The 26,979-nt window shown below is 42.3% G+C and overlaps 1 protein-coding gene across 1 annotated transcript in view; it reads right to left on the minus strand.

The window, feature by feature from the left end:
- Positions 1 to 252: 252 nt before the first annotated feature.
- Positions 253 to 26,979, minus strand: part of Trip4 (thyroid hormone receptor interactor 4) — a 62,302-nt gene continuing 35,575 nt past the window's right edge. Inside the window, exons 12-13 of the mRNA XM_036194058.1 lie at positions 7,033 to 7,135; positions 253 to 525 (exon numbers count right to left, since the gene is read on the minus strand). Coding sequence (XP_036049951.1) covers positions 458 to 525; positions 7,033 to 7,135 — 171 coding nt within the window. The 3' untranslated portion in view covers positions 253 to 457. The remainder of the gene's footprint in view (positions 526 to 7,032; positions 7,136 to 26,979) is intronic.

Genomic DNA, 26,979 nt, shown 5'->3' on the forward strand with positions numbered 1-26,979 from the left:
AACATGTCAACTGTAGAACATTTGTAAGAACATTTCACATCACCACAGGCTTATATCAAAGATTCCTCAAACATCCTAATATTTCCTATTCTATTATTTTGAGGAAAAACTTTTGAATTTAAGAGTCTCTTGTAAAATTGTTAACCTAGATTAAGACTTCCCTAACTACAAATACAAATCTCACAAAGGAAAATAATTTCCATTTTGTTCCTTTCTCTTTTGAATTTGTTTCTGAGAAAAATGTCAAAGGCCTAGAATTTTTAAAATGAGTTTTTATAAATAATGTATTCAAAGATGTTTGGCCCACTACATAAAGAATCCCACCTTGTAAGAAAAATATACAGATTTGGTTAAGTTTAAATCCTCAGAGACTGAAGCCTAGTGTCGCATCAAGCCTTCAGTGGGTAACAGTTTAGTCCCGAGACTCCACTATGCTGTATGGTCCCTTTGTCCTGGGTCAGACAGCTTTCCTCTGCTTCATTAACCCCTTCTTTGCTCCTTGATGGATCTTGGGATCCAGTTTCCCTGTAGGAGAAAAAAGAAGTCTCACTCATTATTTATTTTTATATTTGCATTGCAAATCTTTCCTGGCCTCCAAGGTCTTCTGGTTACTGTGTTCCTGTCACATTCAATTATTTTGCTTCAGGATGCTGGACACTTCCAAACTTCAGAGTTTTATTTTCTAAGAAGAAAGCAGTGGGAATGCTGTACACACACACACACACACACACACACACACACACACACACACACACACACACACAGAGACAGAGAGAGAGACAGAGAGAGAGAGAGAGAGAGAGAGAGAGAGAGAGAGAGAGAGAGGAATATTTATCTAAATAATATTTCTAATTTTGTACTTTAGGGTGTCTGACACTAAGAAAGACTTTTTTTTTAAAGAATACAGACATGTAGATAAGCAGAGATGAAAACAAGAGAAGAAGATGGAAAGGGACATGCCACAAAGAAATGCCCTTCACACAGTGGGAAACCATTGCACTGACCTGTTAACCAGCTGAGTACAAAGGATGCCCCTCCCTCACAGTGGGAAAAGCGGTTCAGCTCCCCCTTTTGCTGCCTCATACTTAACAGGGGGAGTGACCTGCAACAGTGGAGTAGAACCCACATAAATGCTTTCCTGACAAAGGGTCCCTATCACCAGTTAAGAGGGGTAAAGGTCAGAGATTATATGGCTCTTCTGAGTGTTAAACTTAGAAAACAAGCAGAACTACCAAGGGTCATGGTTTTTGCTATAATCTGTACTCTGGAGGCGGAGGCAGGAGGATCCTGCATATTCCAGACCAGGCTGGTCTACACAGCAAGTTCTTGGCCAGTCAGCTACATAGCATGCCTCTGCTTCAAAAAATAAACAAACAAAACAAAGCCCTCTCGTGTCTCAAGTGATCCAAATGAGGAATCCTTCGGTGATGTGATCTTTGAAGTGACTCCTCCATCTACCAAATATAGCTTAGTGCAGTGCTAGCAGCCTTGGAAAGCATCTATTTCATGAAGAAAAATTTAGAGTTCCTGTTTGTCTGGTCTTCGAAAAAAGCTTACAAATTTCTTTTCTCCCACCGAAAGCCTCATTTAAATCAATGGTGATGCTGGTGATAATGCTAAGAATAAAAATTACTTCGTTTCGGATTTAGCACTAAAAATATAAAGTACAGAGTCCTGGACACAAGGCGGCCTTGGTATACTGTGGGCACCCCCTGGACACACTGCCACTCAGATGGTGTCCTTTCACTTGCTGAGCGATCCGCACTAGATCCTAGTCAACACCTGTAGAGACCGGACAAGTCATTCAGCCTTTCTGGACTTCAGGGGCCTCACTTGTCCAATTAAGATGTCATTTCTTTTCTCTCTCTCTTTTTTTTTTTTTTTTGTTTTGTTTTTTTCTTTGGTTTTTTTCAAGACAGGGTTTCTCTGTGTAGCTTTGCGCCTTTCCTGGAACTCGCTTTGGAGACCAGGCTGGCCTTGAACTCACAGAGATCCATCTGCCTCTGCCTCCCGAGTGCTGGGATTACAGGCGTGCGCCACCACCGCCCAGCAAGACGTCATTTCTTTCTTTCCTTTTTTTTTTTCTTTTATATTTTTTCCTTTCTTTCTTTTTTTTCCTTTTTTTTTCTTTTAAGATGTCATTTCTATCCTCAACCTTTTTCAACTGAAAGAAGAAGATCCTTTTCAGTGCCATGATACTGTGTACTGAAAATAAAATAAAAATTGGAAATCTGTCCCTGAGACAATCTGATAACGTACAAGTAATAGAAGAACAATCAGAAACATGAATAAAATACAATTTGTAGGTGCTGTCTCACACCTACAATCCTAACTCTCAAGAGGGTGAGGCACGGCGGCCTTGAGTTCAAAGTCAGTCTAGGTTACACAGTGCATCGGAGGTCAAACTAGACCACACAGTAAGACCCCAGAGACCCTATCTCAAAACAAACAAACAACAAAAACAAACAAACAAACAAAAAACATCCCAAGCCGTCTATGGCCATACCATACTGAACATGCCCAATCTTGTCTGATCTTGGAAGCTAAGCAGGGTCAGGAATGGTTAGTACCTGAATGGGAGACCACTTGGTCTAGTGCTGTAGGCTTAAAAATAAACAAACAAGCAAATAACAACCCAAATCCTTACAACTTCCGTAAACCTGTTTACTCAACTGTAAAATCAAAAGCAGGGGGGAAAATCTACTAACTCATAGAGTTAAGATTATAGCTAACATGGGGCTGGAGAGGTGGCTCAGAGGTTAAGAGCACTGACTGCTCTTCCAGAGGTCCTGAGTTCAATTCCCAGCACCCACATGGTGGCTCACAACCATCTGTAATGAGATCTGGCGCCCTCATCTGTATACATAATAAATAAATAAATCTTTAAAAAAAAAAAAAAAAGAAAAAGAAAAAAGAAATCTTTGGCCGGGCAGTGGTGGCCAGCCCGGGCTACCAAGTGAGTTCCAGGAAAGGTGCAAAGCTACCCAGAGAAACCCTGTCTCGAAAAACAAACAAACAAAAAAAAGTATGAGGCTTGCATACATTCTCCATCTTCCTGTATAATTTAAATTCTCTATAGGTTGTCATACTTAATACTATGTAAATGCTTTGTGAATAATTTTGTTTTGATTGGGGGGAGCAGAATTTGAGACAGGGTTTCTCTGCATAGTCCCTGCTATCCTGGAACTGTAGACCAGGCTGGCTTTGAACTCACAGAAATCTGCCTGCCTCTGTCTCCTGAGTGCTGTGAATAAAGACATGAGCCACCACTGCCCAGCTTTTTTTTTTTTTAAAGATCTACTTTTATTTTATGTGTTTTTGCCCACAAAGTCCAGCACAAAGTATCAGATCCCCTGGAGTGACAGACAGTTTTGAGCTGCCATGTGGGTGCTAGAAATGGAATCTCTGTCCCCTGAAAAGCAGCAAGAGCTCTTAACTCAGCCAAGTGGTGATGGTGCATAACTTTAATCCCAACACTCAGGAGGTAGAGGCAGGTGGCCTGAGTTCAAGGCCAGCCTGGTCTACAGACCTGAGTTCTAGGACAGCCAGGGAGAGAAACCCTGTCTCACAAAACAAAAAAAGAATAGAGCTATGAACCATCTCTCAGCCCTGGTTTTTGTTTTGAGAAAATCTCTCACATAGATAAATCTGGTCTCCAACTTGCTATGCCGCTGAAGATGTGCCTAAATTTCTGAAGAACCTTCTACCTCCATGTCCTAAGTACTAGGATTATACATATGTGCCAACTTAACTGGAAAGAATTGTTATACTTTATTGCTTAGGAAATAATGACAAGGGGGAAAACAGCATATGTTTGTTGTATAGAACCAATGTTTTCCCCAAATTATTTTCAATTTTTGGTTGGCAGAGTCTATGGATTGAAACCCACAGATAATAGCTGAGGAGATGCTCAGTGGGTAAGAATGCTTGCTGTGCAAACATGAGGACCTGAGATCAGATCCCCAGCATCCATGTAAAAAGCTGGCATGGTGGCATGCATCTGTAATCCCAGTGCTGGGGAGCTGAGATAGGTGGATGCCAGGGAATCACTGGCCAACTGGTTTAGCCAAGATGGCAAGCTCCAGGTTCAATGAAATATTCTATCTCAAAGGAGAAAGGTTAACACAACTAAAAATCCAGATGTCAGGGAACAAGGATTTCTAGGCCATTTCTAGGAATCAAAAATCCTTTTGTCAACTGAGCTGCTTAAGAAAGCTAGACTAGTATCAGCAATCCGTGAACTCTTAACAATCCAGGACCTTGCATATCTGTAATATCTAACAAAATGACTCTTAAGAGCAGAAACTCTTTAGCCAACTAGGGTAATAAAGCAAAAATTCAAGATTCTTACAGGAAGGGGCAGTATGGCAACCTTAAGCCTTATCTTTTATTTTACATTATATGTATGTATGTACATATGTATGCATATATGTATTGTGTTTATATGGAGCATGCACGCCCATGTAACACTTTATACACATTGTCAGGGAACATTTGCAGGACTAGATTCTTTGCTTCTTCCATATGGAGATCAAATATAGGTTGTTGTTGTTGTTGTTGTTGTTGTTGTTGTTTTTTGAGGGGAGGGTTCAAGATAGGGTTTCTCTATGAAACAGTCCTAGCTGTCCTGGAACTCACAGAGATCTACCTGCCTCTGCCTCCTGAGTGCTGGGATTAAAGGCATGTGCCACCACTGCCCAGCTCAAACATCCTTACCAGTTGAACCACCACTGTGGTCTGGAGCTAGTCTTTTTAACATGTGGACTCTAAGCTGGGCATCATGGTATAATTTTTGCATTTTGAAAGTAGAGGCAGGAGGGTTGGAGTTCAGGATCATTCTTAGCTACCCAGTAAGTTTAAGTTTAGTGACAGCCTGGGCTATGAGACTGGCTATGGGCCAATATAGTGAAGGTACAATATCCTTCTTTCACAGAGTAGAGATAATCTTTAGTTTTCTGCATTTCCCCAGTATTTTTTCATTTAATAGCTAAAGCATTTCAGTGTTTAACCACATCCTCTATCACAGAGCCTAGAAGAATAAAATCACTAAGTGTGGAGATACACATCTGTAATTTCAACACTTAAGAGGGTGAGGCAGGAGAATTGCTGTGAATTCTATGCCCGTCTGGGAGACATAGAGAGACTGTCTCAAAACAAAACCAAACAAAACATATCAAGTCATGTGCAACAAGTGGGGAAGAAGTCACAAGGGGAAAAGTGTTACATCGTGATTCCGACAGCCCTCAGAGGTTTTCATGTGTTTCCTAAGACAGTTTGGGGCTGGAGAGAGGGCTCGGTGGTTAAGAGCACTGGCTGCTCTTCCAGAACCCAGGTTCAATTCCCAACTCACAACTGTCTGTAATTCCAGTTCCAAGGGCTCCAACACCCTCATACAGACAAGGCAAGACACCAATGCACACAAAATAAAAATAAATCTTAAATAAATAAAATTAACTTTTTTGAGACAGGAGCTCACAAACCTCAGGAGCCTTCCTGGCTTTTTTTTTTTTTTTTTTAGACAGGCTTTCATTGTACAGCATAGGTTACCCTGGAAATCTCTATGTAGTGTGATAATCATGAACTTCTGATCCTCAACCTTCTACCTCCCTAGTGTTGGGATTATTGATATGCACTATAACACACCCAGCTAGCAATCAGCCATTTTTATGGTGTTTTGTTTTGAGACAATATATTATAAAGTACAGCTATCTTCAAACTTACCATCTCCTGCCACAGCCTCCCAAATGCTGAGGTTATCGACTTGTAATATCACTCATTCATCAATTTTTTTTGTTTGTTTGTTTTGTTTTTTTGAGACAGGGTTTCTCTGTGTAGCTTTGCGCCTTTCCTGGAACTCACTTGGTAGACCAGGCTGGCCTGGAACTCACAAAGATCCACCTGCTTCTGCCTCCTGAGTCCAGGGATTAAAGGCGTGCGCCACCACCGCCCAGCCAATTTTTGTTTTTTGAGACAGGGTTTTTCTGTGTATCCCTGTCTGTCCTGGAATTCACTCTGTAGACCAGGCTGGCCTCGAACTCACAGAGATCCACCTGCCTCTGCCTCCCAGTGCTGAGATTAAAGGCATGCGCTACCATCGCCTGGCACTTCCAGTGCTCTTAACCACTCACTAATCCATCTCTCCAGCTCCTTTAATTTTAATTCTTCTGGTTTTTTAAAATAGGGTTTCTCTGTGTAACAACCCTGGCTGTCCTGAACTAGCTATGTAAACAAGACTGACCTTGAACTCATAGAGATCTGCCTGACTCTGCCTTCCGAGTGCTGGGATTACAGGCATATGTGACCATGCTCAGCAATAAATAATATTTAATGGAATAGAATCCTAGATGAAAAGTTTAGAGCAACTCACTATCATGCCAATAACTGTACACCAAGGTACACTTTGGAAAAGCTAAACTATAATAAATCTAACATTAATGTTGATAAACATAATTATCTTCCAATGCTAAGGATGACACCAGACACAGAAGAACAGTGTGTTGTGAAATATTTCTTTACACTGCATGAAGATGTGTCATTGTGACCAATGTAATAAAGAGATGAATGGCTAACAGCTATACAGGAAGAGGTCAGGTGGAACTTCGGGGGACAGAGAGGACTCTAGGAAGAGGAAAGGAGAAGTTGCCAACCAGACACAGAGGAAGGAAATGGGCAATATGAAGATGAGGTAATGAATGCCACATGGCAGAACATAGATTAATATAAATGGGTTAATTTAAGTTATAAGAGCTAGTGGGACCAGCCTAAGCTAATGGTAAAAGCTTTCATAATTGAGAAGTCTCCGTGTCGTTATTTGTGAGCTAGCACCTGACAACAAAGCTGACTACAGCAGTGTTTTGAAATTTAGACAAGTAATGGGGTTGGGGATTTAGCTCAGTGGTAGAGCACTTGCCTAGCAAGCACAAGGCCCTGGGTTCGGTCCTCAGCTCTGGCAAAAAAAAAAAAAAAAAAAAAAAAAAAATTTAGACAAGTAAGATGCAAGAGAAAATGAGATCATCAAAGATGGTGACTTACAGATTTTAGGATTTCCTTTAATAGGAAACTTCACAACCATTTCCTGGGGATTTTTGCAGATGAAAACAAATGGAGAATCAGATTCTTGACTGATGTCCGAGAACTGAAAGATAAAAAAAAATTCAGGATAGTTGGGACAAATTTATCATTTTAAGGAGATCAAGGAACAGTCCAGATTTTACCTCAATCCTGATGACAGACCAGGAGGGGGGCTATACTCAACAATAACAGAACTCCAGCTTTCTGAGGTTTTAACACGGTATTACACAGTCTATTGCCTACCATCTCTGGCTTTTTATAGTGGAATCAGCTTCCTAAACAAAGGATGTCTGACATTTCTCCAGGAGGATGAGAACTAACCACTCTTTTAACAAAGGCAGTTATGAGAGTCTCAGCTCTCATGGAATACTGGGTAGCACCTTAGGTTCAACTCAATGGATGTCCTGGAAGAATTAAGGAAATTCTGTCCGAAACAGTACACACAACCATCTTCTCACAGAGGAAGGAAGATGATTCATTATCAAGGGTATGACAAAGGCTGTTCAGCTGTATATATTCCATAACTGCTTAAGGAGAATGGTAATCGATAGAACGATTCTGAAGTCATATCACAACACAAATTTACATGAATACTCAAGAGTTTCTTTCTTGGTTTCTTTTTTGTTATTTTGCAAATGCAGACACGGAACCCAAAGACTATGCTAGCTACATAAGGACAGGTTAGGTAACCATTATAGATCAGCAGAAATGTTCTCTAGCAATCCCCAAACAATCTGATATTTCATTGTTTCTTATCTTAGGATGTCTAACCTATAATATGTTTGATAAATGACTGATAGGCATCTGGATCAGATTTAATTACCAAAGAAGATCTTTTCCCAGTAACTACTATCAAAAATAGAATATTATTTTCTACTCTTGTTTGTTTGCTTGTTTTTAGAGACAGGGTTTCTCTGTGTAGCTTTGGAGCCTTTCCTGGATCTCACTCTGTAGCTGAGGCTAGCCTCGAACTTACAGAGATCCGCCTGCCTCTGCCTCCTGAGTGCTGGGATTAAAGGTGTGCGCCACCACTGCCAGGCCCTATTTTCTACTCTTACTCACTAAGATCTATCCTCTCAGAATCTAAAGGTCTAGATCTAAGAGTGTTGCTGGGCATGGTGGTTCATGCCTATAGTCCCAACACTTGGTTAATGGAAGTAAGAGGAAGAGGTGTTAAGGGTCAGCCATAGCTACATAGTTTGTTTGAGACCAGTCTATGCTACACAAGACTCTGTGTCAAAAAAAAACCAAACAATGACAATAAACAAACCAACCAACAAAAAACAGGGTTGGGGAAGCCAGGCATGTTGGCACACATCTTTAATCCCAGCACTTAGAAGGCATAGCCAGGCTGGTCTCTGTGAGTTTGAGGCCAACATGGTCGACATAGTGAGCTCTAGGCCAGCCAGGGCTATATAATGAGACTCTGTCTAAACAAAGAAAGATAAACCTTAACAGTCCAAATCAGACAGCAGTTTCACAGAAAATTCCACTGTGTCTATAACTGGTGGAAGCATAAATACTGAAATTTCTTTACTGACCACACTATCCAGGGTGTAAGTGATACTGTGAGAAAATCAGAAAGAATTTTCCAAATGTTTGGTCCTCCCCATACACCATGGCCTTCAGTGAGGCAGATGTGGCATGTATCCTGATAAAATGTGAACTTAATATCAAGTATCAGTCACAAAAGTCATATTCATCAAAAAATGAAATATTCACAGTAGAGGAGCTGGGAGGGTGGATCAGTAGGCACACTGAGGCGAGTGGAGATCTATAGCAGAATTTTTTTTTTTTTTTTTTGAGACAGGGTTTCTCTGTGTAGCTTTGCGCCTTTCCTGGACCTCACTCTGTAGACCAGGTTGGCCTCAAACTCACAGAGATCCTCCTGCCTCTACCTCCCGAGTGCTGGGATTAAAGGCGTGCGCCACCACCGCCCATGTAGTAGAATATTTTAAGGTGTGTTACTTTTGTTCATGTGGCATTAACTCTGTAAAGCTGTGTTACTGTGCCTGTCTAAAACAGCTGATGGTCTAATAAAGAACTGGTCAATAGCAAAGCAGGAGAAAAGACAGGTAGGGCTGGCAGGCAGAGAGTACATAGAGAAGGAGAAAAATGGAAGGAGGTCTAAGATGTAGCCGTCAGAGGAGGAGGACTCCAGGGGCTAACCACCTAGCTACACACACAGCAAGCCACGGAGTAAGAGTAAGATTTACAGAAGTTAGAGAAAAGGAAAAGCCCAGAGGTAAAAGGTAGTCGGAATAATTTAAATTAAGGAAAGATGACTAAAAACTAAGCCAAGCTAAGGCCGGGCATTCATAATTAAGAATAAGCCTCCGTGAGTAATTTATTTGGGGGCTGGGTGGAGGGCCCCCCAAAAAAAGATCCATTCAGCTCACTGGCCAACCCGCCCAGTTCAATCAATGAGCTCCAGGTTCTGAGGGCAACTACCTCTCAAAAAGACTGAAGAGGGGCTGAAGAAGAGAACCAGTATGTGCGGGCCAAGAGACAAACTCATGTGAGCTGGTTCTTGTCTCCCACCTTGTTTCAGGGCCAGGGTCTCTCTTGTATCTCGCTCATAGGTTTCACTCTTCTCCCCTTGCATGGCAAAGCCAGAGCTGTGACTGTAGGTGTCAGCTGACACGTCTGACTTTTTATGTGGTGATGGAACTCAGGCGATCATGACCGTGCCACAAGCCTCTACCCACTGAACCACTTCCCTGGCCTGTACTTAGCAGGGGGAGCAGCCAACGGGCTGGGCTGGCAGGCACCTCAACCAGACAAACGGCAGGCTCTACATACACACGTAAACATCAGGTGGGCTGGGCAGAGGCACACAGGACCCATACATGAATCTCTATCATCTAAGTGTAAACAGGGAGACCCATGCCACCCCTGAGGGCTCCGGGTCTCCAGCCGCCGCTACCTCAGCCCCAGCAGATAGGTCCTGTTCAGGAGCAACACCCACACACACATCAGGCAGGGCATAGAGTAGACCCACGCCAGCCTGGTTGATATGGGACGCTCCCTATCCCATTCCAGCCAACGGGCTCTTTGGCTTAGTGCCTCCAGAAACATCAGCAAGGGGCAGCAGCAAGGCAGCCACACTCTGCTCACCTGGCAGGCCCCAGCCAAACAAATCCTGAGAAAGCATAACCAGTAGTGGGCCTGTCCCCTATTTCAGTTTTTGAGACAGGGTTCTCTCTACATAGCCCTGGCTGTCCTGGAACTCACTATGTAGACCAGGCTGGCCTCCAAAGGTCTGTCTGCTTCTGTGAGTACTAGGATTAAAGGTGTGTACTACAATAGCCAGCTATTCTTAATCAACTATGCAATTATTTCTGTAACGGTCACTGCTGACTTCCATGTTGCTAACTTAAATGATCAGTTCTTGGTTTTCGTCTTAATTATACTATCGTGGATCAGGCAGTTGTAGCTCATGCCTTTGATCCCAGCACTCAGGAGGCAGAAGCAGGTAGATCCCTGAGTTTGAGGCCAGCTTGGTCTACAGAGCGAGTTCTAGGATAGCCAGAGCTATCAGAGAAACCTTATCTCAGGAAAAAAAAAAAAATTATACTATCTTAGAGAATTTAACAGACTGCCTCTGCCTCTCAAATAAATGCTGGGATTAAATTAGGGATGTGCTACCACATCTGGATAGCTCATTTATTTAGCACATACATCTTTATGGTATTAAGGATCAAACCCAAAGACTCCCATATAGTAAGCAAATACTCCAACACTGGACTATATCTCTACCTGAGAGAAGTTTCTATTCCTGTCTTGAACATGGTCCCCACTTAACTTCCAGGGTATCGTTTTCTCCCAGTTTTCCTATTTTACTGGCTGTTTCTCATCTTCCAGCCTTAAAGTGCTGCAGAGTAGCAGAGATCTTTCCCTCCATTTATAGTCTGTAAAGATTTTCCAAGGTCCTGGAAATGCAAATCAAAACCACAAGGAAGACTGCTCAACAGGGAAAGACACTTACTGCTAAGCCGAAAATGTGGTGATACTTTATTTGTAAAATGTGATTTTATTTGTATATTAATAAAGTTGCCTTGGGGTCAGAGCAAGCTATAGCAGAAGCTGGGCGGTGGTGGTGCACACCTTTAATCCCAGCACTTGGGAGGCAGAGCTAGGCAGGATCTCTGTGTGTTCAAGGATACAGCCAGCATGGCAACACACGCCTTTAATCTCAATACCAACCATAGAGGACCTGGAGGTCTGTACAGACAGGCAGTGACGAGGAGGTCATGTGGTTGGGTTTACAACCAACGAAAAAGCAGAACAGAAAGTCTATAAAAAAGAAAAAAACACAGAAGTAGGTCTCTGGCGGAGAGGAAAGATAGCAGAAGCAGTGAAGGGCAAGGTTTTCAGCTCTCAGCTATTGCTCTGACCTCTTGGCTTTTAACTCTGCAATTGGATCTGCGTTTCTTATTTAACAAGACTGTTATGTCTACATTTGGTGCCCCATGTTGGGCGCCAGATGTAGCAGAATGGTTAGAAGTTCTTATTAATAAAATCAAACCTGAGTCGGGTATTGGGATGAATGCTGGAAGATCAGAGACACAGAACAAGCCACAGTTTCCTCACCTCGCCAGTTCCTCAGCTGGTCTTGTTTCCTCAGACTGCAAGCTTCTGTGTCCTCATCCCAATAGCTCTCAGCTGAACTACTGCTCCAAAACCTAAAAGCTTAACCAGCAAATGCTTAACTAGCTCTGTGCCTGGTTTTCATGCCTTATATATCTTTCTGTTCTCTGCCATCACTCCCTGGGATTAAAGGCTGGATTTCTGGGATTAAAGGTGTGTGTCACCATGCCTGGCTGTTTCTAATGTGGCCTTGAACTCAGAGATCCAGAGGTATTTCTGTCTCTGGAATGCTAGGACTAAAGGTGTGTGCTACCACTGCCTATCCTCATGTTTAATATTGTGGCCGTTCTGTTCTCTGACCCCAGATAAGTTTATTTTGGGGAACACACAATATTTCGGGGAATACAATACCACCACACTGAATGCCCTGAGTTTGATCTTTAACACTCACATACTAGGAGAGGACTGACTCCTACAAGTTGTTCTCTGACCTCCATGCATGCATTATAATGTATGCCCCACCACATGCATGCGCGCACACACACAAACACACACACAAAAAACTTAAGGAATATATATATATATAACATCACACATACACACAAAACCCCCCAAAAAACAAAAAAACCTGAGACACCATTTGGTACACACTAAGATGGCTACATGTGACAAAAGCATGAGACAGATGGCAGGAAAGGTTATGACGACGCTAGAAACTTCTGCAGTGCTGGTGTAAATGGAAAGTGGTACAGCCACAGTGGAAAATAGTTTGGAGGCTCCTCAAAAGGTTCAGCAGAGAATTATTGTTATCCCCAGTAGCCAGAAAAGAAATGAAAGGAATCTCACACAGGTATTTGTACACTAATGTTCAAAGCAACATTATCTAACAACCCAGTAACAGCTGAATAAACAATATGAAGACTCTACTACCTACAACAGAGTATTTTTCAGTCTAAGAAAGGAAGAAAATTCTGAAACAATCTACAACATGGGCCAACCATGGAAACACAGTATAAATGAAATAAGCAAGACACAAAACGACAAATTCTGCATGATTCTACTTAAATAAGGTATGTAGAAGAGGCCAATTCACATGGATACAAAGTATAATAGGGACACTTATAAGGCTGAGAGTAAAAGCACTTATTAAGCCCACACGCAAAGGTAGACGAAGCTGGGTGTGGGGGCTCAAGCCTTTAATTCCAGCATTTGAGGCAGAGGCAGACGGATCTTTATGAGTTCTAGGCCTATTGAATTTACATAGATAGTTCCAGTACACAGGCTATCTCAACAAAAGAAGAAAAAAGGAGTAAGAAAGGTACTAGATGTCCTCTGACCTCCACACATGCACCATGACCTACATGCTTGTGCATATGCAAGCACACATGGTAGAAGGAAAGGAAAGAGGAGGGGAAGGGAACAGAAAAAAAGAGGAGGAAGGAAGGGGAGGGGAGGAGTGCCTGGAAAGACAGGACCCAGGTGTGGTTCCCAGCACCCACAAGACAGCCTACAAATACCTGTAACTCCAGTTCCAGGGGATCTAACACACTGTTTTAGATGTGGGCTCCTGTACATATGTGGTACACATACATACACTCATGCATACACATACATATAAAATTAAAAAAGAAATAATTTTTAAAATGAAAATAAGTGGGCTGGAGAGATGGTTCAGAGGTTAAGAGCACCGACTGCTCTTCCAGAGGTCCTGAGTTCAATTCCCAGTAACCACGTGGTGGCTCACAACCATCTATAATGTGATCTGGTGCCCTCTTCTGGACTGCAGGGATATGTGCTGTATACATAATAAATAAATAAATCTTTTAAAAAATGAAAATAAGTAAAATAGAGGTAATCAAGGACTGATATGGGGGAGGAAAGAGTAGTTAATGAATAGGTACAGAGTTTGTGGTTAGGATAATAGGAAAGTTCTGGAGACGGGTTGTGACAGAGACTAAACACTGTTATGAGTATGGTTGATGTCATGGTACTGTAACACTTAAATATGCTTAAAATGGAAAAGTATCTTATAGAAGGCTTACCATAATGAAATAAAATTTTTAAAAGTTAAAGTTAGGGGCTAGAGAGCTGGGATAGGGGTTAAGAGCACTTCCTGCTCTTTCAGAGGACGAGAATCTAGTTCCCAGCAGCTCAACCTCCTGTAACTCCAGCTCCAGGGCATCTGACTCCCTCTTCTGGCCTCTGGGCCCCTGTAGGCATAAGCAAACACACACACACACACACACACACACACACACACACACACACACACACACACACATAAAACCTTTTTGAAAAATTAGGGTGAGTTTCTTTTCCAGGTTTGATGCTTGTCTGCTGTACTTGTTGGCCTGAAGTGAGAGTTTCACAAATTTGAGGTCAGTTTGGGCTACATAGTTGAAACTCAAGAAAAAAAAGAAAAAAAAAAAGGTGATTCCATCCATCTCTCCATTTATCAGGCCAAGTCATTGGAAAATCCTGTAACTATAGCTACAAAATATAATCTATGGGCTGAGGGTTTAGCTCAATGGTAGAATGCTTGCCTAGCAAGCACAAGGCCCTGGGTTCAGTCCTCAACTCTGACAAAAAACCCATACATATACATATATATATACATATATATACATATATCTACACACATATATACATACATACACATATACATACATATGTACACATACATACACATACATACATATATATACTCTACAAAATATGTCCAGCACTTCACTTTGTCTCACAAGGCTCTGGCCTTGAACTCACAATTCCCTGTCACAGCTCTGCAGTGCTGAGGTTACAGGCATCGACCACTATGCTTGATTTCTATGAAGGTGCCCGAGAGCAAACTCAGGTCTGCATGCTTATAAAGCAAGTGTTTTAACCACTTAGCTAACTCCCCTGCCCGACTCAACAGTTGTTCTGAGGAGCTGAACAGATGGCTCAGTGGGTAAGAGCCTGCTGCTCTCCCATAGGACCTGAGATTGGCTCACAGCAGCCACACTGGGCAGCTCACAACTGCATGCAACTCCAGCTCCTCCAGGGCATCTGATGCCCCTCTTCTGACCTCTGTAGGCACCTGCACAAACGTGACATATACTCAAACAGACCTACACACATACACATAAATTAAAAAGCCTGGAAGTGGTGATGCACACCTTTAATCCCAGCACTTAGGAGGCAGAGGCAGCCAGATCTCTGTGAGTTCTAGGACAGCCAAGGCTACACAGAGAAACCTTGTCTCAAAAAACAAACAAAAATGGAAAAAAATAAACAAATTTTTTTTAAAAATTATCTAAATATTCTATGAAACTCAAGACAGCAACTCAAACAAGCACTTTTAAGAATCAACATTCTAAATTTTTTTTGTTTTTGTTTTTGTTTTTTGAGACAGGGTTTCTCTGTGTAGCTTTGCGTCTTTCCTGGAACTCACTTGGTAGCCCAGGCTGGCCTCGAACTCAGAGATCCGCCTGGCTCTGCCTCCCGAGTGCTGGGATTAAAGGCGTGCGCCACCACCGCCCAAGAATCAACATTCTAATATAATCCAATCCAAAGATATACTAATTTCTTATTTACATGCTGAGGAATGATGCTAGGGAAATACTAAAAGTTTTTAATTTCCACAATTAAAGTCTTTCTGTAACAGAAGAAAACTTTGTATGTATAGTAGAAATAACTGCAATTCAGCAGTCTGCAGTCTTAGTCAAGAAGATTCAGGCAGGGCTGGAGAGATGGCTCAGAGGTTAAGAGCACTGGCTGCTCTTCCAGAGGTCCTGAGTTCAATTCCCAGTAACCACATGGTGGCTCACAACCATCTGTAATGAGATCTGGTGCCCTCTTCTGGTGTGTAGGCAGAACACTGTATACATAATAGATAAATAAATTAAAAAAAAAAAAAAAAAGATTCAGGCAACATTGGTACATCGGTTGTTAGCCTTGTGTGTTATAACAACCACAATGCCAACTGTGTACCAAGTCTACAAGGAAGTTATTTTATAGCATTCTGCCTGAAACAGCTATATTCACTTGATTTTTTAATTAATTTATCGGTATTTGCATGTTCAGAAGCTGTGGTAGATTGAAAGAAAATGGTCCTCATAGGGAGTGGCATTTGATTTTGAATTCATTATTGGTATTTGCATGTTCAGAAGCTAGGGTGGTTTAAAAGAAAATGGTCCTCACAGGGAGTGCACTATTAGGAAGTATGGCTTTGTTGGAGGAAGTATGGCCTTGTTGGAGGAAGTGTGTCACTGTGGGGGCAGGCTTTGAGGTCTCCTATGCTCAAGCTATGCTGTATAGTAGGCAGTTCACTTCCTATTGCCTGCTGGTCAAGATGTAGAACTCTCAGCTCCTTCTCTACCACCACGTCTGCCTGCATGCTGCCATGCTTCCTGCCATGATGATAATGGACTAAACCTCTGAAATTGTAAGGAACTCCCAAACGCTTTCCTTTATAAGAGTTGCTGTGGTCATGGTGTCTCTTCACAGCAATAGAAACCCTAAATAAGACAGAAGTCTTTTATTATTGCTAAATTTCTCTCAACACCGCATCCACTTTCACAATCCCACAAGGAGGGGTTATGACCCACAGTATCAGAAACTGAGTTTGCTGCCATACCTGGCTTTCTAGAATGTTTTTAAAGCCTCATTACATGGCTTCATCTTGCTCTTCTCTCAGGACTTTGTTCAAATGTCAACTTTGATGTAAATCTCTCCTGACCCCACTATTTAAAAGTCAGTGGTAGAGTGCTTGCCAAGTATGCACAAGGCTCTGGTTCAATAATCAACAAAAATAAATAAATTAAACAAAGTAAAATCATAGCACCCATCACACTATAAATGTATCACTTTGAACCCTCTTTCCTATCTTTTCTTTCTCATGGAACTTAACACATATAACATATAAATTATTCATACTTTTGTTTCCCTTTACTAAGAAGAAAGCTTCAAATGGGTAGACATTTTCTGCAACACCTCCTACCCCAGGGGCTGAGAGATGGCTCAGTGGCTAAGAGCATTTGCTGTGAAAGAAATAGAACTTGAGTATTGAAAGCTTTGAGTGCAGAGGGAGATTCTGTCTCAGAAAAGGAGGATGTTAGAGGAAGACACCAGATGTCCTCTGAGCCTCCTTCTGCTAAAACCAGACACAGCATATAGTAGGTAGTCAATGAACACTTCCAAGTGTTCACAGGAAAGAGATATGAGGACCAAAGCAGCACACAGAATGACTATCCACTGGGTGTGGGGTTACTTTACATCACCACAGACACTAAAGAGAAGTCTGTCTGGATGAGCTTTACATCTCATTACACAATCCTTGTCCTTGGGACCTGGATCCTATGACCACATTACACATTAAGGAGTATTTAGTTGGCTCCAGCTGTGTGGGCCTCTAATCCCAGCTACTGGAGAGGTTGAAGCAGGAAAGCCCAAGTTCAGAGGTCAGAGAGAGCCTGGGCCACTTACTGAGACTGTGTCAAAGTAGAAAGTAAAAGCAGGGCTGGGGATACAGTTCAAAGGTGATTTCTTAGGATGTGCAATGCCCTTAATTTAGTGCCCAGCACTGTGAAGAAAAAATAAAGAGTGGTTTGTATCTTTGGTCTGGGATTTCCAAAGATGAAAATACAGTAGACTTAGCAAAGATAAATTAAAAGGGAAATGAAGATGAATGAATAAGCTGTGACGTTACATCCAGTTTGGTGAAGATGCTAGACTACAGGCCACTGACCGAGCATAATAAAGAGGCCAGGAAATAGGAGCTCCATAACCAAGGGACATGGAAATTGGGGCAAGGACTCTGGCAGGTGCTTTTGTTTTGGGCTATAGAGACTTCCATCGCCAGCTCCAGCCTGGGGCAGTGGAGGCAGGCCTTCCTTTCTTTCATGCCTCCTAACTTTCGTAGCCCTCTAATGTAACAGGTAATTAACTGCCAAACAGCTATTTCTTCTCCTCTCTGGGGAAACTGCTCACCAGTCATTTAGAAGACATTTCTTTTGTCATTTTCCTAACAGGGAGGAAAAGGTTAGTACTTTCTGGCAACTACTACTGATTTAGAGCCAAATAAAAGTTTCTGTTCAACTCTGCAAGCCCCCACTTAGTCCTTGTATTAAAAAGATCAATAACTCCCTAATTATGTCACTCTTTCCAACAAATGCCAAAGTGAATTTTATACGTGTGTGTGTGTGTGTGTGTGGTGACTGAAGCAGGGCCTTGTGCCTCCTGGTCAAGCACTCTACCACTGAGTCACAGATGTAGCCCCATGACTTATAAATCTTTTACCTGCCTCCTGAGAACAAACAGGAAAAGCAAACAGTCAAGAAACAATTCACTGACAAGAACATATATTTGCTGTAGGTTTTCTGGGTTTAGAATTTAGGGGAAACTACGTAATCTATGAAATCAGGCTCTGAAATCCAGTTAGCTGAAAACTGACCCCAAGATTGAGGTAAGGACAAACAGAAGACAGGCATCTGGTAAGGATGGTGGCCACAAGTACAGAAGGTCTAAAGTAGCACATCCTGAAAGCAAACATGTTCTTGTTTAAACACTGCAGGTATTGGTAGTGGCTACAATCAAGACGTGTTTTATGTGTGTACGAAATTATTAAAGAATAAATAAAAGACAATTTTAAAAGCAGTTCTCATTTACATTTTCCTTCAAAGCAACTAGAAGAACCAGGGATGGAAGTATGGGCTGGTAATCCCAAAACTCCAGAGGCGAACACAGAACTAGCCTGAGCAACACAGCAAGGCCAGGCATAGAAGCAAATGCCTACAATCCCAACATCTGAAGGTGGACACAGGAGGATGAGAAATTCATGGACGGGGAGGCTGGAGGGGTTAAGAGCACTGGCTGCTCTTCCAGAGGTCCTGAGTTCAATTCCCAGCAACCACATGGTGGCTCACAACCATCTACAGTAGTAAACTGATGCCCTCTTCTGGAATAAAGGAGTATAAGCAGACGGAGCACTCATATAAAAAAATAAATCTTCAAAAATCTTAATAAATAAAATCTTTTTTTAAAAAAAAAAGAAAGAAATTCATGGGCAGCATTGGCTAAATAGCAAGTTTGAGGCCAAACTGACCAAATGAGACCATGCCCCCACCAAAACAAAAACAAACAAACAAAAAAAACCCACCCCATCCTGAGGAAATAGAACATTATCCTAAAACTCTGATCCTTAGTCTTCATCCCCAGTGCCTGTCATATGACAATTAATAGTTACTTCTTTCCTCTTTTCGCTTCATTAATGCTTACTGAATATATGGTTATATAATATTTTTGTTGTTGTTTGTTTTGTTTTTGTTTTTTGAGACAGGGTTTCTCTGTGTACTTTTGGTGCCTGTCCTGGATCTTGCTCTGTAGACCAGGCTGGCCTTGAACTCACGGAGAGCCACCTGTCTCTGCCTCCCGAGTGCTGGGACTAAAGGTATGTGCCACCACCGCCTGACTGGTTATATAATATTCTGAGTAATAAAGTATGAGAAGATATTTGTCATTTGGATAACACAGAAGACTAGATGGCAAACCAAGATAACAACTTGAACAGAGTGTAAGAAAGTGAGGCCACAAGTCCTTCTAGGTCAAGCAGCTCAGGTTCCCTACGCCTTGGTGTGTGAGAGGTAACATTACCCTATCCCATGAAATGTTTGACTCTCCCAACACCAGGTCTATTGCGCTTGTGCCTCCCTAGTCCAATTCTGCTGGATCTATCATGAACTAGGTCTTTAGACAGCCCTACCCTGGACTGCAAGTCTTCCCACCTTCATCTTCCAATCCATCCTCCACATTGCAGCCAGTGAGTTCTCCTCAGGCAGGGCTCTCAGCACCTTATTGCTTCATACAAGCTTTCAAAACACTCCTCCACATTTCCCAGCTCACTAGACAAATAGATCTTTCCTCTGTGCTGTCATCCGGGGCTATCTACCATCTGACCACAACCTACTTTCCAATCTTGTTCGCAGCTTCCTCTTCGCTCACACTGTCCACCAGCTGGGCTTGCCACATGAGTCACACAGACCCGACTTCCCACCTGCACCTTTGCTTCCATCGTCTTCTCATTTTGGAATATGCTTTTCTACCAACTAAGGAGGAAGACTTCAACAGTGAAACCTCAATTTTTTTCATCATTTTTGCCAACATTATGTAAGTTACTTGAAATTTTAAGTTCCCACATCTTTGAAAAAAGGGTAATAATACTTTGTTTGGGAATGTTTTGTTTACTTTTATTTTATGTGTATGGCTGTTTTGCCTGCATGTGTGTCTGTGCAGGATTGCATGCAGTACCCACAGAGGCCAAAAGAGGATGTTGGATCCCCTGAAACAGGAGTTCCAGACTCTGTGCACTACCATGTGGTAGTGCTGGGAACTAACCCCAAGTCTTCAAGAAGAGAAGCCAGTGCTCTTAACCACTGAGCCATTTCTCCAGTATCTTGTTTTATTTTTGACACAGGGTCTTATTCTATATCCCTGGATAGCATAGGACTCACTTTGTAAACCAGGCTGGCCTTGAACTTACTGAGATCCACCTATTCCTGTCTCTCACGTGCTAGGATTAAAAGTGTATGCTATCATGCCTGCCCCAAATTGTTGTGAGGTTTAGAAAATAACATACACATACATAATGAGTATAGCACATATTTGGTGATTGAGAGTGATAGTTTTTTGTTATTGTTGTTTTTTGGTTTTTGGGTTTTTTTTGGTTTTTCGAGACAGGGTTTCTCTGTGTAGCTTTGCGCCTTTCCTGCACCTCGCTTGGTAGCCCAGGCTGGCCTCAAACTCAGAGATCCACCTGCCTCTGCCTCCCGAGTGCTGGGATTAAAGGCATGTGCCACCACCAGAGTGATAGTTTTTTTTTTTATCATTCTCCAAAGTGAATACAAGATGTGGAATCTCTTCCTACTAGAAATTATATCTCCCTCCTTCAAGTCCTGAAAGGTAATCTACCTCACCACCTTGTTCTTGTCTCGACTCTCAAGTCTCACAATGCAACCCAGGCTTGAATTTGCAGTTCTGCAATCCTCTTGCCTCAGGCTAAAGAGTGCTGGTATTATAGGCATGCACTACCATGCCCAGCAACTTTGGCTTCTTAAAGGTTATCTTGGGCAGGGCATATATTCAGTGGTAGAGTGCTTGTACAGCATGTTTGAGGCTCTGGGTTTAATCCTAACACCACAGAAAACACTAAACACACCAACCTTCACTTTTTGATTATTAACACAACTCTTTAGTGACCTCTCATGTATCGGAGGGCAGAGCCTAGGCCTGATTTACCTTGTTTCCTTTAGTATCCACAAAGTATCTGCCTTATACCAGCACCCAAAATATTTATTGATGGATGGATAATTATGTAAGAAAATATTTTTCCCTTCTCTTTTTTTGGGGGTGGGGGTTGTTTTGTTTTAAGGCAGGATCTCACTATGTAGCTTTAGCGAGACGGAAATACATACAGCTCTACCTGCGACTGCCTCCTGAGTGCTGGGATTAAAGGAGAGTATCACCAACTCCTGGCACACAAGACAAATCTAAGAATTATATGCTCGCCGGGCAGTGGTGGCACACGCCTTTAATCTCAGCACTTGGGAGGCAGAGGCAGGTGGATCTCTGTGAATTCGAGGCCAGCCTGGTCTACAAAGTGAGTTCCAGGACAGCCTCCAAAGCTACAGAGAAACCCTGTCTCGAAAAACAAAAAAACAAAAACAAAAAAACAAAAACAAAACAAAAAAAAAGACTTATATGTTCATTATCAAGTAAAAGCTACTGGATTGGCAAGATGGCTCAGTGGATAAAGGCTTTTGCTACTAGGCCTGATGACCTGAGTTCAATCAAGGAGTGTAAGGAGAGAACTGACTCCTGCAGGTTGTCCTCTAATCTCCACACACGCATTGGTTGCTTCCCTCTGAAATATAGTTATGTTATTTATATACATATGTGGTTGTATGTTTGTCTGTGTATGGGTATGTGCACATGTGAGCACAGGTGTCCATGGAGGCCAGAAGTAGGTGTTGCATTCCCTACAGCTGGAGTTATAAGCGGATGTAAACTGTCTGGTTTGAGTGCTTGGAACCAAACTTGGGTCCCCTGGAAAAGTGTTCTTAACTGCCAATCCCCCAAATAAATCAATAAGGTCTGGAGAAAAGATTCAACATTTAAGAGCCTTGTTGTTCTTGCAGAGGTTTAATTTTATTCTTAGCTCTCACAGGGCGGTTTACCATCTACAACTCCACTTTCAGGGGCTACAACACCCTTTATGATCTCTACAGGCGCCAGGCATACACGTGGTACACATACATACAATTCAGGCAAAATTCTCAAACACGAAGTAAAATAAACATGAAAAAAATCCAAATATATATATAACCTTTTTAAAAAGATTACTATTGAGCTGGAGAGACGGCTCAGAGGTTAAAAGCATTGGCAGCTCTTCCAGAGGTCCTGAGTTCAATTCCCAGCAATCACATGGTGGCTCACAACCATCCATAATGAGATCTGGTGCCCTCTTCTGGTGTGTAGGAACACATGCAGGCAGAACACTGTATACATAATGAGTATCTTTTTTCTATCATCCCTCCATTTTTTATTAAGAAATTTCTTATTAATTTTTCATACCAAACCTTCCACCCAATAAATAAATATCTTTAAAAAGTTACTATTAAAAATTTATGCCAGGCGGTGGTGGCACACGACTTTAGTCTCAGCACTTGGGAGGCAGAGCCAGGTGGATCTCCGTGAGTTCGAGGCCAGCCTGGTCTACAGAGCGAGATTCAGGACAGGCACCAAAAGTACACAGAGAAACCCTGTCTTAAAAAACAAAACCAAAATTTATTACAAGAATCTGGGCATAATGGTACATGCCTTTAATCCCAGCACTCAGGAGGCAAAGGCAAGCAGATCTCTAAGTTTGAGGCCAGCCTGGTCTACAGAGTGAGTTCCAGGACAGCCAGAGCTACACAAAGAAACCTCATATCAAAAAGAAAAAAAAAATTATTACAGGGGCTAGAGATGGCTGCTCTTCTAGAGGAAGCAGGTTTGATTCCCAGTGTCCCCATGGTGGCTCACAACCATCTGTAAGTACAGCTGCAGGGGGTTGACAGCCTCTTCTGGCCTCACAGGCACCAAGAGGTGCAGACATACTGAGAGAATTAATACACAGAATGCTAAAAAAGGAGCCCTGCCAGACACGACAGGTCTCTAACCCCAGCACTCGGGAGTTCAAGGCCAGCCTGGGCTACAAGTGAGACCCTGTCTCAAAAAAGAAAACAAAAACAAACAAACAAACCCAAAAGTGGTACTATGACATATCTCTCTTTAGAATATTAAGTGGAATGTTTTCTTGCTCTAAAGCACACATATGCATAAACACACAGTTATATATGCACACATATAACAAACACTGTTATTCCATAAACCATTTTTGTTTTTTGTTCTTTTTCTTTCTTTTTTTTTTTTTTTTTTTTTTTTTTTTTGGTTTTTCGAGACAGGGTTTCCCTGTGTAGCTTTGCGCCTTTCCTGGAACTCACTTGGTAGCCCAGGCTGGCCTCGAACTCACAGAGATCCACCATCCTCCACCTCCCGAGTGCTGGGATTAAAGGCGTGTGCCACCACCGCCCGGCTTGTTTTTTATTCTTTCAAGACATGTTTCTCCAGCTGTCCTGGAACTCCTTCTGTAGACCAGGTTGGCCTCGAACTCACGGAGATCCACTTGCCTCTGCCTTGTGAGTGCTAGGATTAAAGGCGTGCGCCACCACTATCCGGCATCCTTAAACCATTTAAGTGAATACTTGATACCCAAACTTCAATCAACAATAATACCAGTATGTTCTGACCACTACAAACTCTAATGAACCTTCTAGTCTTCTCAAACATTCTGATTATGCATTCTCTACCTCACTCAAGTGAACTGTGATTTTAAAGAAGTACTTGGAAGTCTGCTAGTTGTTAACAACATAGGGTTTCCTTTTTTGTCGTGTTTTAGATAACAGCCCTCAAGGTCTCTCATGAATATTCTGGTCTATGCACAGGCAAATTTTGTCAGTAGAACTAACAGACAGACAGACAGACACTGATAGGACTGACAGGACTCTGCACTGAGGCAGACCCATCTCCTCAGACTTTATTTTATTCATTCATTTTTGGGGGGTTATTATGAAACCGTAGCCCAGGCAAGTGTAGAATTCAGTGCTCTTCCTGCCTCAGACTCCCTGAGTACTAGCACACACCACCACTCCCTGCTTCCCTCACAGATTGAAAAACAGAATCAGGGATTTGGCATTTTCAGGGCCAAGGCCTGGTTTGAATGTTGAACACTACTTCTTTCATGTTCTAACTTCTTCTCACATTGAGAAGACCCATCAGTGTGTGATTTCCACACAAAGTGAGATCTGCAGTCTTCCAGACATCTATGTTGCTTAGATTTTGTTAGTTTTTTTTTTTTGTTTGTTTGTTTTGTTTTGTTTTTCGAGACAGGGTTTCTCTGTGTAGTTTTGGTGCCTGTCCTGGATCTCCCTCTGTAGACCAGGCTGGCCTTGAACTCACGGAGATCCGACTGCCTCTGCCTCCCGAGTGCTGGGATTACAGGCACACTACCACCTCCTGGTGCTTAGATAATCTTGAAGAAGATGGAAGAGCTCATATCCTTCTCTCTAAGAGGGCTGCAATTCTACTCTTGGTGTCAATGATAAGATAGAGAGACCCAGCAGAATAGTCTCAGCATAATTCCTTGAAGGTAGGATCTGGATGGTTATAAAAAACCTTAACATCAAATAGATTAACAGAAAGCTGGCAGGAGAGGAATGGGCTCTGCTGGGAAGAAACAGAATAATCAATGACCTTGGAGATTTCAGACAAATCTGAATTTCTTTTGAAGGCAGAGATATAAATAGCACAAACAACACAGATCCGTAAAAACAAAGGCCACCAACTCAACTCCACATCTGAAAACTTGTTAGGTCTGGAGAACTGCTCACAACAACAGCTGCTAATGGTTATGGATTTGGCAATCAAAACGGCTTTGTTAGAAAAAAAAAGTTTTAACTGGCTCACTGTTGAGGTTACAAACCACAGCCTTGATGCATTGTTGCAGTCAACATCCTCCCTGCTGTTTTTGAGAGCTTACATCTGCTGCTGGCAGATAAAATGCTGGCAAACAGCAGGGGCTCCTTCCAGGGGAATACGGGAGAAGCTCTGAGGAGATGGCTCTCATCTCAGTATCTCCCTCAGTCAGTGGCAGCCTTCTCTATACATTCCTTCCCTGTTCAGGTTCGTCCTCGGTCATTACTCAGAGGAGGGTCCTGCCCGCCGCTCCCCGCCCCTGTACAAATTGGCCACGCTGGCTAAACTTGCTTTAAAGAGATAAAAGTAAGCCGGTTCAGCACATACTTTTTAAAAGACCATTTAGACTGTAGTGCACTTGATTTCAAAAGTACCATGAAACAAAACTTTGCTATTCTTATTCTTTTTAGAGAACTAAATGATCACACTATGCCAAAAATAGTGACGGCTTAGTATATTTTAATTTATCAAAGACAGTCCAAGAATGTGAGGTCAAAAATAAATTACCAAGTTTCTCTGGGGAAGGAAAACGTTAGCAACAGTATGCTGAAGAAAAATGTGTTCCAAGTCATATAGGAAGTTAGTTTCAGCTGACATAAAGTTTGTTAGTGCCACAGTTTTTCAAAGAAAATTCGACTCAGCTGGTTGATAAGAATCCACGTTGCAATGCTGAAGACACAGGGTAGAAACTGTTTCCTGGATGGTTCTTGTTCAGTAAGCTGAACTTAAGAGGGTAAAGAAAAGACTGACATGCACTTCCTAAATTGTGCATGCTAAGACAATAGCTCTGTAGTATGTAAACAGGCAATGAGTGTGTGTGAGGGGGGACTGGGCAGTAACTCAGTGGTAGAGCACTTGCCCACTATGTGCCAGGTCCTGGGGCTGATTACCAACACTGCTTCAGGGAGGAAAATGTTTAGGAACACTGTATTCTATGATCTACCTCTTAGAGAGTCTTAATTCCTACTTGCATATTAAAGGCTCTGAGAAACTCGATGGTAAACAGATTTGTTTAATCTAAAGATGTTTCCCAGATGTACACTAATTTCAGGGAACACCTACTTGAAGTACTTTGTGAAATCCTAGGATAGGGCTATTTCCCCAAAATACCAACTCATTTATTTAGAACCAAGATTTAGGCTAAGCATGGTAGAGCAATTGCCTAGAAGGAACAAGGTTTAATCCACAGTACCACAAATCAAACACTGAGCTGACTCAACGGTGAAGTGCTTGCTGCTAAAGCATGAGGACCCGAGTTTGAGTCCCCAGAATTCAGGTAAAGCTAAACACAGAAGCTGGCGGTAGGGGCGGGGGCAAAAGTGGTTGCGTTAGGTGGCTCACAACTGCCAGTAACTTCAACTCCAGGAACTCTGACACCGCTGGCTTCACAAGTCACGTGCACATATGCCCATGTGCACACACACATATATAATAATAAAATAAGGCAGGGAATGGTGTATGCTTTTAACCCCCACACTCGGGAGACAGGAAAGACAGTTCAAGGCTACACAGAGAGAAGTTTACACAGAGAGTTCCAGGCCAGTCAGAGCTACAGAGTGAGGCTCTGTCTCAAATAAAAACAATCAAAACTAGGCTATTATCTACTCTGAACATATTCATATGATACTCTCAAAACACAGAAAGTAATGGAGAAAGCCACAAAAAAGCTGATGACCATGAGAAAAGAGTATGAGATTTCAATGTTCCATGAAACCTACCAACTCCTAGCCTTTTGATCTAAGTTCATGGCATACCTAAGGGCAATCCATATGGAGAGTTGCCAGGATCTCCATCATGGAACATGTGGGAAGATTCTGGCATTTCTCCATACTGTCCTCAGCAACTTCAGTACACAACACACAATAAATCCATGCTCAAGGAGAGGCATCATGCTGAACTGAAGGAAGAGTATCCCTGAGAAAACAAGATTTGTTAATTAGATTTCTAAGGACAGCTACCCTCAGGAATACCCCACATATTAAGAGTATAGTTTTCACTGTTATGGTCTGAATTTTAAAAATGTCCCCCATAGGCTCATGTGGCCCCCAGCTGCTGGTGCTCTTTTGGGAGGTGGTGGGGGCCCGGAAGTTGGAGATGGATCACTGAAGGGGTCTTTTAGGGTTCTAGCCCTAATTGTGGTCCTTCTCTCTGCTTCATGATCTGCCACACTGTGAGAAGCAGCAGGTGCAAGCTTCCACCACCACGAACTGGACATTAACTGCCACGCCTTTCCCACTGTGTGCTCGGGACCATGATCCCAAATTAACCTTC

Source organism: Onychomys torridus, chromosome 7 (assembly GCF_903995425.1).
Source record: "Onychomys torridus chromosome 7, mOncTor1.1, whole genome shotgun sequence".
Taxonomy (NCBI): Eukaryota; Metazoa; Chordata; class Mammalia; order Rodentia; family Cricetidae; genus Onychomys; species Onychomys torridus.